At 38.6% G+C, this 16,831-nt stretch overlaps 1 protein-coding gene across 6 annotated transcripts; it reads right to left on the reverse strand.

Annotated features, from left to right (window-relative positions):
• Positions 1–4,364: 4,364 nt before the first annotated feature.
• Positions 4,365–15,351, reverse strand: LOC311040699 (uncharacterized protein). Of its 6 annotated transcripts, none has more exons than XM_084051035.1 (7): positions 15,218–15,351; positions 12,287–12,414; positions 9,753–9,851; positions 9,151–9,273; positions 8,398–8,556; positions 7,012–7,140; positions 4,365–5,560 (listed from the first exon to the last, which is right to left on the reverse strand). In XM_084051035.1, exons 3-7 carry the CDS (start codon positions 9,817–9,819, stop codon positions 4,524–4,526), a joined length of 1,515 nt encoding a protein of 504 aa, XP_083907161.1. In that variant the 5' UTR covers positions 9,820–9,851; positions 12,287–12,414; positions 15,218–15,351; the 3' UTR covers positions 4,365–4,523. The 6 variants fall into 6 exon arrangements, with proteins under 6 accessions (XP_083907161.1, XP_083907162.1, XP_083907159.1 ...); XM_084051036.1 differs by lacking the exon at positions 15,218–15,351 and adding an exon at positions 14,175–14,300 and having other exon boundaries at positions 7,018–7,140; XM_084051033.1 differs by lacking the exon at positions 15,218–15,351 and adding an exon at positions 14,175–14,300.
• Positions 15,352–16,831: the final 1,480 nt, after the last annotated feature.

The following is a 16,831-nucleotide window of genomic DNA, read 5'->3' on the forward strand; positions in this document are numbered from 1 at the left end:
CTGTTGGCTGAGAGTTACAGGTTTCCTGGTGGTTTTAACTTGTTTTCTAGAAGTTAGTCTGCAAAGGGAAGCATCACTAAGGATATCAGTCAATTTATCCGTTGCCCCAAGATACCGGGGACACTTGACTCAAGTGGGAATCGAACCCACTCAAGTCAAGTCAAGTCATGTTATTGGACAGACGCTCTACCAGTTGAGCTATGCTGTAGGCTGAGAGTTACAGGTTTCCTGGTGGTTTTAAGTTGTTTTTCTAGAAGTTAGTCTACAAAGGGAAGCATCACTAAGGATATCAGTCAATTTATCCGTTGCCCCAAGTTACCGGGGACACTTGACTCAAGTGGGAATCGAACCCACTCAAGTCAAGTCAAGTCATGTTATTGGACAGACGCTCTACCAGTTGAGCTATGCTGTTGGCTGAGAGTTACAGGTTTCCTGGTGGTTTTAACTTGTTTTTCTAGAAGTTAGTCTGCAAAGGGAAGCATCACTAAGGATATCAGTCAATTTATCCTTTGCCCCAAGTTACCGGGGACACTTGACTCGAGTGGGAATCGAACCCACTCAAGTCAAGTCAAGTCATGTTATTGGACAGACGCTCTACCAGTTGAGCTATGCTGTTGGCTGAGAGTTACAGGTTTTCTGGTGGTTTTAACTTGTTTTTCTAGAAGTTAGTCTGCAAAAGGAAGCATCACAGTAAAGACACCAGTGGGATTTGAACTCATGGCCTCTGGATCATGTATACTGCGTCTCAACCCATTGAGTTAACAGATGGCTGACAAGTACAGCCTTCCTGGTAGTTTTCAGTTGATCTTCTGGAAGCCAGTCTGCAAAGGAAAGAATCATAGGAAAGACATCAATGGGATTTGAACTCATGGCCTCTGGATCATGAATACTGCGTCTCAACCCATTGAGCTAACAGATGGCTGACAAGTACAGCCTTCCTGGTAGTTTTCAGTTGATCTTATGGAAGCCAGTCTGCAAAGGAAAGAATCATAGGAAAGACATCAATGGGATTTGAACTCATGGCCTCTGGATCATGTATACTGCGTCTCAACCCATTGAGCTAACAGTTGGATGACAAATATAGCCTTCCTGGTAGTTTTCAGTTGATCTTCTGGAAGCCAGTCTGCAAAGGAAAGAATCATAGGAAAGACATCAATGGGATTTGAACTCATGGCCTCTGGATCATGAATACTGCGTCTCAACCCATTGAGCTAACAGTACAGCCTTCCTGGTGCTTTGACTTGAACAACAAACAAGACAAATAACTTTAAAAAAATGTGTTAGAGCATAAATATAAATCTTTTTCATGGGGGGCCCTGACACTACATCTTTTCACATTGGGGTCCACTGCCCAAATACATGTCAATTTGGGGGGTTGACAACAAAACGTTTCAGAACCGCAGATTCCAAGGAAACAGCTGTAGGTGAATGGATAGAGTCACTGACTAGTGAGCCGCAGGTAACAGGTTCAAGCCTCAGCTACAGCAGCAAGTCAGGATGTCAAATCAAATAGGTATTATTAGGATTGAAATGGTTGTGTTTCTTCACCCCAACTACACATGACATCAATTTACATGTACGTTATTTTCAGTGATGAAGACAAACCGCACAGACGTTCACTGTACTTTAGTACATTTTGTAAACTTAAAGACAGGAATCAAGATGAAATTGGCAAAAGCAAATGTGATGCCAACACAATTTTAACCCCATCCTTTTCTGACAGATCCAGGAGGTCAAGGAGCTTTACTTTCATTCCATAGAGAACGAAATTTGTTACTCAGGTCCTGGTCATGGCAGAGTAAATAAATAAGATAAATAAATAAAACACACAACAAAGGCTAAAACTGTGTATAACAACAACTACATAAAAACAGCAGCATTTAAAAACAGCATTTAAAAAACAGTTCATGTGTCACGGTTCAATTCATAGTGCAGAGTTCATAGGTCGTTTTTTGCAGATCACTAAGGGCGAGAGTTCATGATTCTCACAGCTTCGGGGAAAAAGCTGTTTTTCAGCCTGGTGGTGCTGGCCTTGATGCTGCGCAGCCTCCTTCCCGAGGGGAGGGGGTCAAACAGACCGTGAGCAGGGTGCGTGGCATCTTCCATGATGCTAGTAGCCTTATTCCTACACCTGCTGATATAAATGTCACTGATGGCAGGTAGGCTGCTTCCGATAATTTTTTGTATCTATACTAGCAATTAGTTTGTCAAGCATTATTCAAAGTAGATTATTTTGCAGCATATGAAATAGATTTTTTTTTAAAATCTATTTCAAATCCATGGTACAAAGATAACGGTCATGTGGTGTGCTGTCAGTGTTGGACTAATTAGACATGGCTAAAACTCGAGAACATGGGTTGGCAAGAACCCAAGGAATGTTCTAGATGATGATAAAGATATAGATAGATAGATGTAGTTCTGGAAAACTGTCAAGGACATGCATGCAGATTATCAATTAGTAGAACCTTCTCACAAACATTGCATAAGAAACGTGTGAGCGAAGGAGAGATGTATTTGAAGGAATCAGAATAATTCAATTTTGCTTTGGTGGGTTCAAATCCCACTGTCTTTGCCAGTAATTGTTTGTCAGTACCGTCTGAATGGCAGAGACCGGGAGTAGTGGCTGGTCTCACTTGGGTTACCTATAAGACATTCTACCTGCTGCTACTTTTGTTCAACTGCAAATTATGCCGTTACAAAATAATGTGCATACCTGCATATGATGCTAATGTTCTAAACATCATGTATACATTTGCTTTCACATATGCCATTTGTACAGTATATATCTTTATTTCTTCTTCTATTTAACCTTTTTTCTGATGCTTTCCCTTTGCTCTCACCTCCATACCCTCTCGTCTCAAAGAATACTACAAAAGGATGGAGTGTGCATGAAAAATAATAATTTCACCCACTGCTTTACACCTCTAAATCTGAAGGATTCTGATAAGGCTAAAAGGAACACTTTTTGTATGTGTTGACCAAAGAAACAGTTTCAAGTTTTTAAAAAAAAAAACATCTCAGAGCTATGCTTGTGTGTAAATGTAAACATGTTTACAATTCAGTGTAACACTGTTATTTAATTCTTCCAATTTCAGGTTACAGTTTACTCAGAATCATAGACATCTAAATATGACAGTTCCTATTGAAGTATTTTACTACTGTTACTGTTAATGTCCTATTCAGGAGAGAAATAAACCTACAAAAATAACCAATCGGAAAATGTGGTAAATGTATTATACACATCATATATACAGTATATATATAATCTCACAAATTAGCCCACATGATCTCTGGACTTGTGATACAAAAAGTAGCATACATATTTTTGATAGTTCATACCATTTGGCTGTAACTGGCTTCCAAGATGTGTCTAAGGCCTATTAAAATGGCCGAAAATAATTAACGAAACGTCCAATAAACCCCACCCATAGGGGTGCCGCAAACATTTTAACTGTAAGCCGCAGAAACATTTTGTTTTACAAATGCCATCCAAACGAGTTACACATGATTTCAGATTCATGTCACAATGTATTTGGTTTGCAAAATGAGTGGGAGGTGCCTATAAAGAAATCCATATATCATTAACATCCAATCAACCCCATTTTTTTATCGCAGGGCATCTAACACCAAGCTCCATACAGCCGTAACTTAATTTTTCAAAATTGCACCTTTCTGGTGAAGCTTTTGTGTACTTGGTCCCAATCATGACCACTTTCCCCAAACTACAACATCATGATAAGCTTGTGTAATATAGCTACACAACATTTAAAATTGAGCCCTCTGTCCTGGTATATAGCTTACATCTTTGAGTCAGAACTAGCATATATTATAATCAGGTGTACAAGCATATAAAATCACGAAGAGACTTATACAAAATAAAAGATACATGTCATTGATGTTGACATTAAAACCATAATAGGGCAAATTGTCACACACTCTGGCTCCATCTGAAATCACTTTTAACAACTGCCAGGTATTAATTAGTTAATTAGGTAATTAATTAGTTAAACGCAATCTGGGAAAAGAAATCTGAGATAAATGTATTTTTATAAATCACATAACGTTACAGCGTACCGGGTGAACGTCATTTAGTTGACGTCATTTCATCATTCATAGGTTGGCGAAGAGCGCCCTCTAGCGTAATCACTGAAAACACCAGATGACGTAGATTTATGTCCATGGCAGTCAAGTGTTGGATTTGAGATGACGTAGATTTACATCCATGGCAGTCAATGTGTTAATAGTTGACGTTAACCTTCGAAAGCCTGACCATAGCCACCCCCCACATCTTCCCATCCCCACCCCCTATCTGTAAACCCCACACCCAACACCACACTGCTGAATACCCCCCCATCTTTCCAACCAAGCAGTTACTACCTGAAAGCCCCATTACTTTAACTGAAACTGTTCATATTGACATGGATGCACTTCCAATTTTGACTATACATGGATGCCTTTCCAGTACATGAACGCTTTTACAGTATGTGTGTTCCGAACTTCCATTTCACCAAATACTTAACTTTTCACTTTGATACAAACCCTTCTTTCACAGGTTTCTCTCCAGTGTGAATTATCTTGTGTCTCATTAAATTCTTTGATAAATTGAAACATTTTCCACACTGCTCACAGTGATAGGGTTTCTCCCCTGTATGAATTATCTTGTGTACAACTAAACTGCTTGACTGGTTGAAACATTTCCCACAATGGTCACAGCGATAGGGTTTCTCCCCAGTATGAATTCTTGTGTGTTCAATTAAATTGCTTGACTGGTTAAAACCTTTCCCACAATAGTCACAGCCATAGGGTTTTTCCCCAGTATGAATTATCTTGTGTTTACGTAAAGTGCTTGCCCAATTGAACCTTTTTCCACACTGGTCACAGTGATAGGGCTTCTCTCCTGTGTGAATTCTCTGATGATCTATGAGATTGCGGCTTTGATTGAAACCTTTCCCACAATGGTCACAATGGTAAGGTTTCACCTCTCTATGAATTATCTTATGATGTTGGAGGTTTTGTTTTTGATTGAAACTTTTTTCACACTGGTCACACTGGTAAGGTTTCTCTCCTGTGGGAACTGTCTGGCGTTGAATTAAACTGCTTGAGTGGGGTTTCTCCCCTGTGTGAATTATCTGGTGATTTTGAAGGGATAGTTTACGGCTAAACTGTTTTCCACACTTGTCACAGTGGTAGGGTTTCTCATTTGTATGAATTCTCTGGTGTTTCATTAAACTGCTTGCCTGATTAAATTGTCTCCCACACTGGTCACAGTGGTAGGGTTTCTCTCCTGTGTGAATTCTCTGGTGATCTTTGAGATTACCACTTACACTGAAACGTTTCTCACACTGGTCACAGTGGTAGGGTTTCTCTCCTGTATGAATTCTCTGGTGAACTTTGAGATAACTGCTTGAGCTGAACCATTTCTCACACTGGTCACATCGGTAAGGTTTCTCTCCTGTATGTTTTATCTGGTGCAATTTTAGTCTATGACTTGTGAAGAAGTTTTTCCCACACGGTTCACAGTAGGTATGTTTCTTCACTGGTAGTTGGTCAGGAAAGACATCTGGAATGGAGAAAGAGGGGACATAATGTCACTTGAAAAACGAAATGTTTTAAAACATCTGCTTTAGAATCAGAATCAGAATCAGAATCAGGTTTATTGTCACATCACAGGTTTACAAGGTAAAAAAGTGGGTGAAATTCGTTTTTGTACAACACTCCCATCGCAACGTTAAATTCCGTAGAAAGAAGAGTGGGGAGAGAGAAAAAGAAGAGGGGTAGGGGGTTAAGTGGGAAGGAGATCAACAGAGAACAATAGAAGGCCAAAAAACAAGTTATCTACATATTTACAAAGTACCTGAGATACCTTTAACAACTGATCTGCCAAATTAACTCATTTTCTGCCAATCACGCATATATGCGTTCTATTGAATCCATCACTTGCCTGCCAATAACGCATAAATGCGTTTTTAGAAAATAAAATGACCCAAAGACCAAGGAGATATGATTTTTCGAAGATCTAGACTCCCATCCACTTCCTTGTTAACTTAAAACTTAAAAATTCTGTGTCTTGGCTCCTGAGTATTTCTTTAATTTCAATGAAAACTCTCTGGCAGACAACTGCAAAAAATCTGAAATAATTCAGGCAGGTTAAGTGTTTGTTAAGCTTGTTCTACTGCCAAATTAATGTGCCTAGTTCTTAAGCATCTCAGTACTTCATTCTTCTTTGATCTAGGCCTATAGTCTGTTTCTTTCAGCTACACTTTATATAAATAATGTGAATTAAATATCTGCTAGCAGAGAAAAACACATCCAATAGGAAAATACAGTGATTCATTCATTGGAATTCCAGGTATCACTTCCTGTCATATTTATTGTCATATTTACACTTTTATGTAAATGACAAATATGATTGTGTCAAGACTTCATTGAACTTCTTTCCTGTAAAGCACTACACATGCAGCCAGGTCACACTCCTTCATAGCACATGAATTGTTTGACTTGATGTTCATTCATCAATGAATTAATGAATTAATCCGATGCTTAAGAAAAATATAGATTCACCTGATTTTCAGATTGCATGGGGTTGATAAATAATTGACTCGTTTGGCTTTTCACTAAAATAGTCTAGTTGTCTGCCTAGCTCTGCATGTGTCGGGGGCTGAGCCACATCATCTCCTGATTTTTATCAACTAACAAAGAAAAATCTTTTTTGAAAGATTTCAAATTATATCAGACATTGAAATCAGAAGATATTTTGAAGATTTGCTTATTTGAGTGATGTTAAAACTTAAATCAAGCCTGAAAATGGAACAATGTGTTATGATACTTTTGGTCTGTATTTGTACACAAGAAGATGGCAAAGGGACGCAAAAGGCCCAACCTACAATCTTTTCAGTGATGACTAATCTTGATATTCTCATTATCGTGATGTTTTTGCCAATAATGATTGCATACTAAATGTTGATAAGGTGACAATCCTACAACAGAAGAGAATAAAAGAAAGAGCATTACACATACTGGTGTCCAGGTGGTATTCAGGTTCCTGCATAAGGTGCTCTTCAGGTTCCTGTTTAATAGAAACAGTGCTGGTTGCTGCTGGAAAACTCATCTTCACCTGCAGGCTGGACTCCACAGACTGGTCTGGAATGAAGGAATAGAAAACTGACTATGATTTGTAATGATGACAGTAAGTGCCGTTCACTTCCATTATATGGGAAAAACTAGGCGGAGCGTCCCATTACGTTGACTGAGCTGCAGCACACGAAGTCCGATACATTGGGTTCAACATTGCTGAACCATGACCGGGTAGGGGCCGGCACCAACCAATGGGACAGATGTCTTGTAGTTTTCTGCAGTGAGCCAACAGTTCAAACACAGGGGGAACGCAAGGCAGACCTTTATTTTTGATGAATGGCCTGAATGCTTTACGCATTTAACCGGTAAGAACACCCCCATCTGAAGAGCCATGAGCAGTCTAATAAATTAGTATCCCAAATAAATGAGAAGCATTTGAAACCTTCAAGTAGTTGCACATACAAACATAGGCTACAAAAAACGAAACACCTGCGTTTTCCAAATTAACATGAATTCAAGTCTGGGGTGACTAATGGATAGAAGAAAAAAAAATTGGGGTGAACTATATCCCTTTAAGGTGATAGCCATAATGAATAAAGAGACAGAAATAGAGAAAGAGCATGAAACGTGTAGCTGTCGCCATAAAAGGGTTGTACATTTTTTGTATTTGATTTACATTTTTTTAATGTGATTTATGAGTGAAACACTGTATTGATTATTTGTATATTACTTCAGTGCCCTCTACAGTTCAGGTCGTGTCATGGTATTACCTGGTCAGTCACGTAGCCCCAATCACTGAACATTGGGTTCACCTGTTATACCTTTGAGGTCTGTAATCAGTGCTACTGAGTTGCTGAAGAGGGAAGGAGCTCTCCTTCAGCTAAAAAGAGTTTCTAAAAACTACCAACACATCTAACCTCCTAGAGATCTGTGCAGAAGGCGCACACGGTATGTTTTTTGTTATGTGTTTCCTTGGTGTAAAATGTCATCATTGTTGTTGTATTGGATGTGTTTATGTTCATGTGAAAATGGACATTTGATTGATAATATGTACAAACAATTCATTCATTCATCAACACGGACAATTCATTCATTCATGGACACTTTAAAAAGACAGTATGACTGTCAACATGGACATTAATATTTCATCATGTTTATAATTCATTGTTTAAAAAGATATTATTTGTTTTTGTGATTGCAGTTTTTCACGTTGTTGTTGTCTACATGGGGTTACAATAAAGAGCCCTCGTGAACTACACCAGTGAAGCATGGCTTATTCTGCCTCAGAACAATATAATCTAGGGAAGCGGTTATAAAACGTGCCGATTCCCAGCTGGTGTTCAGGTTCATGTTTAATAGAAGAGGTGCCGGCTGGTGCTGGAGAACTCACTGGAACAGGCTTGGCTGGTGTAACGGTATTACGGTACACCAGGGTACTTATAAATCCAGACGGTATGATCTTCAATACCGTCAGCCCCTTTTCTATGAGAGTGATACAATGTACTGTTATCGTAGTGCACAGCGTGCGCCATCAGATGGCAGTTTTACAGTGTTGTTCGCCAAAAAAAGGCGATCTACAAGTTCACGTGTTGCGATAATCCCAATGCATTGTGAGCTTGTAAATTAGCTACTTTGGTCACAAAACTCACTACAACGTCGTACGATGGGTCATAAACAATGTGTCCGAATGATTAAGTGGACGGAGACAGTGAACAAAAACAAAGCTATGTAGACTATTTGCCTCAAGAAACTCAAACCTCCATTCACAAAGCTGCTAATGTCTACCCCACCACTGCCATATCACCCAGAATGAGCCCAGCCAACCAAAGCGGATCCTTTTGCTAAATCCACTAATTTTAAGACGGATAGCCAAAAATGTAAAACATGCAAAAAATAACAACGCATTAATAATCTTGAGTGATATGATTTTAATTATGACAATAGATGACAACTACTTATTATAGGCATCATGATATTATCATTATCGTGGCGATTTTGCCATGATAATTGTACACTTGAGTGTTGATGGCGGTGATAGTCCTACAACAGAACAGAAAGTGTGAGCATGAAACGTACCGGTGTCCGAGCGGTGTTCAGGTTCATGTATAAGGTGGTCTTCAGGTTCCTCTTTAATGTAAACGGTGCTGGCTGGAGCTGGAGAACTCATCTTCGCCTGCAGGCTGGACTCCACAGACTGGTCTGGAATAAAGGAATAGAATAAGGACTGTTGTATAGTTTGGTCTGACAGATATATAAGTAACATTTTGAACCGTTATGCAGAGATTAAAAGCTGAAGTTCAATTATTGTCCAATCACAATTATTTAAGATAATCACAATTATTTTGCGTAATCATAATAATTTCCATGCTGAAAAATATTCATACTTTTGTTCTTAACCGAAATAGGAGATCCACAAGCTCACGACGCAATGTGAGACGCTGTGAGCTTGTAGAGGCTATTTCTGCTATTTTAAACATAACGTGAAAGTACAACACTGTTAAATGTCAGTAATTTCTGTATACATTCAAGTTAGTTGTTTGTCAAATCTGCACTGCAATTTGTGTTTACAAAGCCTAACAGAAAAACAGAAGCATAATTTGTATTTGTATGTTCCCATGTTCAATGGCAAAAACACAATTAAATCCTTAATCAAAATGATGAGAGTACATGAAACATACTGGTGTCCAGGTGGTCTTCAGGTTCTTGTTTAATAGAAACAGTCTCGACTGGTGCTGGAGAACTCATCTTCACCTGCAGGCTGGACTCCACAGACTGGTCTAGAATGAAGGAATAGAATAAGGACTTAGATTTTATTGTTTGTGTGGATGAAGGTTGAATATAAAACGTAGGGAGCAGAGGGTATTAATGCAGATTTCAGTGTCACTTAAGTACCTGAGCAGTCATTTTGCCCTCTAGTGCTCCAAAACGGACATTACAAGCCTCAACCACACGTGCAAGCATTACGCTTGCTCTGACAGCAGCATGTAGGCTACTGTTAGCTTGTTCACTTACACAATACACACAGTTAAAAAAAAATACTTAACACTCACTCCTTATCCCTGGCTCTTAATCCCATTCAAGCTGTTTATTTCATTTTATATGAGTATAGGTATGTTATGTATGTGCGTATGCACATGTGCACACGCATGTATGTTCATTCTTTGTTTTTTATCTAATACAGCACTCAACCATGGTTAAAATATGCTCTATAAATGACGTTCGATTTGATTTGAACTGTGTGACACGTCAAATTAACGAAGCATCTGGCAACGCATGGGATACACTCCACATAGCAGAGTGGCTGGGTGGATAATGCTGAATTTATATTACGTCTGATGATGATGTCACTCGTCAAAAGTAGCTGATCTACAAGCTCACAAAACGTTGAGGTGTGCAACATGTTGTGAGCTTGTAGATTTCCTTAACGTCGGTTAACATTTATCCAATAAAAGCAGGGGTCTTCAACAGGGGGTCCGGGACCCCTAGGGGGTCCTCAGAGTTACTACAGGGGGCCCGTCAAATGTATGTGTGATAGGATTTTTTATTTTTTCCCATTAACCATTTGAACCCTAGCATCCCTATCCCGAGGAGAACTTTAACCAAATATAGCCGACACACGTGTGACAGGGTCAAAAACCAGTGATGAAAATAAATTTTGTACTATTTTATTGATGCGTAAAAACCTGTATAATGCACTGAAAATAACCATCATCTTAAATGTATCCTATGTAATCTCTCACTGAACGTTTTAACCTGGCAATATATTTCCCCACGGTCCCTGAGACACTTGACAATGAACCCCATGATAGGCTGCATGACTTTGACCGTGTGACTCCAGCCAGCCAATGTCCCCAGGTCACGCTGTTGGCAGAGCGAATGGGAGTAGGATAGGGTGTGGTCCACACTGTTCAAAAGTGGGCGCGGGCATTTGGACAGGAGAGAGACAGGCACACAGGGCAGTGTGAAGGTGACAGCCGAGGGAGCAGGTTGTGCACAGGTATAGGAGAGCCACGGAGCAAAGGTGGAGAACAAGGATACAGCGAGACGCACCAAGCCACAAGCAGCGGACGGTGAGCTGAGACGTGCCCGCTTCCAGTGACAAGAAGCCGCAGCGGTAGACGAGAGCGACGGGGGGGAAAAGGAGACGAACCGAACCAAGGAGCAGAGGAGACGGCCAGTGGTGATAACGTTGCGCGCTCTACACACTCATAGCCAGACGTTAAGTCTGGCGTGCGTGTAAGTACCTTCCTATGCAACGTTACCTTTATAAAACCACGGTCCTAAACCTCCCATGTGAAGTTACATTGAACAGATGAACTGGTTCTAGTTTCTATAATTGCAGGCAGCGCATACGAAGAACTGAAGAGGCAGAGATTCCTGGCCTAAACCCCCGATCCATTACACCCATATAAGGACATTCCCCACCTTTTGCATTCAAACCGTGATGAGTATTTAGCACTTTAAATCAGCACCTGTCACTTTACTGGTTCAGTAGAAGTAGGCACTTTATGCTAGATTTATATTTATTTGCTAAATTTGCACAAGCCCTGTGTTTTAAGCCTTGTTGTTGAGTTCCTGTGATTGTGTATTTTAGTTAGTTAGCGGGCACCATAGGAGGTTGAGGGTTTTAGTGTTTAGTGTTATATTTTTGTTTATGCTTTTCATTGTTTTATGGCTTATAGATGCCGTTGTATTAGGACAATACAATTAATTACCTTTTTATACAAACCTGTTTCCGTCCAGTTTTCTCCGAGGGATATTTTATAAAGTGTTGTTCTCATTCAAAAGTGTTATACTTACCTGGGTAAACTCGAACCTGTGAATAGCCTAAGAAAGTGTTACAGAGGACCCTACCTCTTAAACAAAAGGGTGGCGTAGTCTTGCAGTATTTGACAATCATTATTATTCTCACAGTAATTACGCACCCCGCACTTTATTGTGCAACTGATATTTTATTATTGTGAGTTTAATGTGTATTGTTATTTATTTATTTATTGAGAAAGAGTAAAGAGTGCCAGCATTCTAGAAAGAAGTGGCAAGTCACATGTGACAACCTGGCCACCGTCACACACGCACACGCGCACACACACACACACACACACACACACACACACACACACACACACACACACACACACACACACACACACACACACACACACACACACACACACACACACACACACACACACACACACGTCTTTAGCCTTGCCTTGTTATGCGACAGACAGACAGACACCTTCAGAGGATTCTAGAGGATTTGTCCCGGTCGGGTCAGAGTATCAGGTGGGGCTAGTGACATGAGCCGTATCTTCATCCAGACTTCTCTTTATTCCATATCTACGACAAACAAAGTATGCTCAAGTTAACATACTAAATTATTATCAACATATTAGACAGACAGACAGATAGATCAATTGATCCAACAAGGGAACATCAGTCGTCATGGCAGTTAAAGCAGTCATACACAAGGGCAGATAATAGATACTATATCATTACATTGATAGATAACAATCTATTACCATGAGCTATGAATTCATTAATAATCATGATATTAATTGATTACAATGTAAATAACAGAGGACAAACAGAGCTCATTTGCTCAGATACTAAACAAGCTATGCAGACAAGTTCGAATTATTATTAGTATTTTCCTCATCTGTCACTTCTTTCACAATGTAAATAATTAGTGTTACTGTTGGGTGAAAACCTCATATGTCCAAAACCGTGCTTTTTATTATAACAACAAATAAAAACAACAGCTGATCTAAAAGCTAAATTACAAAACAATAGAAGGAGATATGAGTTTCTGCCCGACAAACAATAGGTATATATCGTTTGCAGTGGTGGAAAGTAACTAAGTACATTTACTCAAGTACTGTACTTAAGTACAGTTGTGAGGTATTTTTACTTTACTGGAGTATTTCCAATTTTAGGTACTTTTACTTCTAATCCACTACATCTCAGAGGCAAATATTGTACTTTTACTCCACTACAATTATTTGAAAACTTTAGTTACTAATTACTTTGCAGATATAAATTATTATATTATAAAACATACATTAACCACTTTAGCCCTATTTTATACATAAGCTATTTGAAAATAGCCGATCTACAAGCTCACAACGCGTCACATATGTGTGCTTGTAAATCTGCTATTTTCAAACATTTTAGTACTTTTACTTTTGGTACTTTAAGTATATTTTTAAGCCAATATGTTTGTACTTTTACTCAAGTAACACTTTGTAGATTTACTTTGTAGATTTTGATCATTATTATAAAACATAAATGAACCACTTCAGCCATATTTAAACTTTGGCTTTTTGAAAATAGCCGATCTACAAGCTCACAACGTCTATTTTCACACGTACAATGTATACACATGATACCTAGTGAAACGGGACAATCTGCACAATAAGTACTTTTACGTTTGATATTTTAAGTACATATGTATTACTTGTAACAAGAGTATTTCTACATTGCAGTATTGATACTTTTACTTAAGTACAAAATGTGAGTAGGCTACTTTATCCACCACTGTATGTCACACATTGTAGTTTTCTCCAACATGGAGGATAAAATGGCATTTCTAAGCATCGTGTGTAAGGCCTCTACTTTTGTTATTTCACAATGCAGGAACTCAGCTAGCCACCATGGTCCACATGACGCTCGTGTGTCACAAGCGCGAACAGCCTTTTTTATGCAAAAAGGGCGTACACCTGGGCGTTTTAACTTGTTACATCCGTGGCCGTGGGGTCAGCACTTTATATTTGAAATATGAACGTTTATGTAGATGTACTGGTTGTAAATGTAAAATATTAAAAAAGAAAAAAAAACAGGAACAAGTAGCATCATGACTGTCATGGTAGTCATGTTTCAGGGCTAGAACTCAGCCATAATGCGACGCAAACAGAACAAAAAAACAAACACTAACATTAATTCACACGTAAAGAACATTGCACAATTCTCCCTGAACCCGGAAACCTGGCTAGCTGTGCGGCTAGCACTTAGCAACCTAGCTAAACTTAGGCTGGCTAACGTTAGCAATAGCTATGCAGACACACAATGTGGCTCAAAGATAAAAAAGTGTTTATTCATACGCTTGTCCCACTGACTTCAATGTGCGTATTCCATAAAAGTGACACCACTATAGCAGGATACTACTACAGAACTACTCGAGAGAGACGGTGTTCTCTCAACTCTGCTTGACCTCGCCTCAGCCGCAGTGTTGCCAGGTTATGCGAGAGAAACAAGCAACAGCCAGGTCTATGAAAACAAGCCCCAAAGCAGCGACATGAGCACTTTATGCGTCGCGTTGTGATTAGGGCAGTCACAATTACAAATTTAAGCTGACGATTAATTGTCACTCAAATAATTGCGTTTAACGATTTCATTGTGTTTGGCGTTGAACAGTGAAACATATCATTTTGTTTGCCTTTTAGGCTTCGCAATCAAAAATCACAGGGCAGATATGACAAATAACTTCAATATACAAAGAAATTACCATATTTAATATGTATTAAAATGTTACACGTGTAAATAGCAGAAATAGCTGATCTACAAGCTTACAACGCTTAGAGCGTCACAAAGTGACGCGTTGTAAGCTTGTAGATCAGTTATTTCTGCTTTTTTTTGTATTTGAAAACGTGTGAACGTTTTTGAATTTTTTTAATTATGACGATTATGCTAACATAATTGAGATTATCTCAAATAATTGTGATTAGACGCTTATGTAATAATTGTGACAGGCCTAGTGCGATTGAAGTACTTTATTTAGAAAAACATGGAAACAGTACAGTAAGTTGTGAGCTCGTAGATTGGATTTTCAAAAAAATCTTGGGCAAAAATGAAACATTTGGAATAATTTAACAACACAAATCTGGTACAGGGGTCCTAGCACAAAATATTCTCAGTCCGCAGACACAAACATATACAATTTGTTAACAATACATTGTTAACTGTTGTTAACTTAACAATAGTTAACAAGCCCAAATAAGCAACTAAACATAAGAAACAAGACAAAAAAAACGCAAACCGCAAGGCCACAACTACCAATATTTACAAGCAACTTTACAGAAAAACAAGCTCAAAGTCGCTTATAACAAGCGAACGTGGCAACAATGCCTCAGCCTCAACGACGCACTTTGTTTGAGTCTTCACAAAGTCAAGTCCATACACACCAATTTTGATGCGCTTCTATAAGTGCTGTTACGGGAACTGTCCTTGAAGCAGCCAAACGCACCCACACCCACACACACACACACACACACACACACACACACACACACACACACACACACACACACACACACACACACACACACACACACACACACACACACACACATACACACATGTGAATTCACATTCACACATTATTCACTGGAGTGAAATAGTTTCATTTGAACATTCCATTCCATTCTTAGTTTCTGTATGCAGGTTTGGGCTACTTTTACCTTTACTATATATATATATATATATATATATATATATATATATATATATATATATATATATATATATATATATATATATATATATATATATATATATATATATATATATATATATATATATATTACAATTGGTTTGGCCTCAAGTCAAGATTGTTGTCCACTTTAGTTGAGCTGTTTCGATACTAGTGTGATGGATGTTTCTTCCCCAAAAAATAGCAATTCACTGAGGAAATTAAAAGCTCTAACAAAATGATAGATAAAAACTAAACCATATTAAACATTTGTTAGACTTATCTTAGTCTTAAAATCACTTCCATTATGGCAGGTGTTAATGTGGAATGTTTAGTGTCACATTTACTGGGTCAATTTTGTTCCATTTGCACTGGTGTAAAGTAACTAAGTACATTTACTCAAGTACTGTAGGCCTACTTAAGTACAATTTTAGGTTACTTCTCTTTACTTTCTAGAGTATTTCCAATTTTCAATACTTTTACTTCTACTCCACTACATCTCAGAGACAAATATTGTACTTTTACTCCACTACAATTATTTAAAAACGTTAGTTAATAGTTAGGCCTACTTTAGATTTTGATTATTATTACATGTAAAACATACATTAACCACTTCAGTTCAGCCCTATATACACACATTTCGGCCATTTGAAAAATAGCCGATCTACAAGCTCACAATGCGTTGCGATGCAACGCATTGTGAGCTTGTAGATCTGCTATTTTCGCTCACACTTGTAGATCTGCTATTTTCAAAAGATTTTAATACAATTTCTACATTTGAAAACTTGTGAAATGGGACATTCTGCATGACATGAGTACATTCTCTACTTTAGGTACATTTTGATTCGTACTTTTACTCAAGTACATTTAGATTTTTGGACTTTTAAGTAAAACATGTGAATACTTTTCCCACCACTTTCCAATTGTAGGCCTATACACTCTCGGAGTTACAGTAAGGGTAATGTTGGTTCCTAACGACCCATGGTCCTGGACAACACTTTGAGAAGTACCTCCACAGAAGAAGACCTGGTTGCTTGTTTCTCTCGCGAAACCTGGCAACACCTGAATACAGTGGGAGAAGGAGATTGTGCATGGACAAAAATAGATTTTTGGCTTTCATTGGTATGGCTGTGAACTGTGCAGTTCATACAAATACCACACAAATCAGAAAGGATTAAGATGGCACTGGACGCAGAGGTTCTTAGATGTGGAAGATATAAGTGCTGAAGAGCTGGCTGGACCTGTAGAATAAAACTCTCGTAGACGTATTTAGGATTCTGACGTTTTCAA

Source organism: Gymnoscopelus microlampas (assembly GCF_963454915.1).
Source record: "Gymnoscopelus microlampas genome assembly, chromosome: 24".
Classification (NCBI taxonomy): domain Eukaryota; kingdom Metazoa; phylum Chordata; class Actinopteri; order Myctophiformes; family Myctophidae; genus Gymnoscopelus; species Gymnoscopelus microlampas.

Coding starts and splice junctions, on each gene's coding strand:
- LOC311040699 (XM_084051035.1), bottom strand. CDS start 9,819: ATGAGTTCTCCAGCACCAGTCGAGACTGTTTCTATTAAACAAGAACCT. Junction 7,141..8,397: donor TGAACACCAGCTGGGAATCG/GCACGTTTTATA, acceptor CCTTCATTCCAG/ACCAGTCTGTGGAGTCCAGC. Junction 5,561..7,011: donor CCACCTGGACACCAGTATGT/GTAATGCTCTTT, acceptor TCTCCATTCCAG/ATGTCTTTCCTGACCAACTA.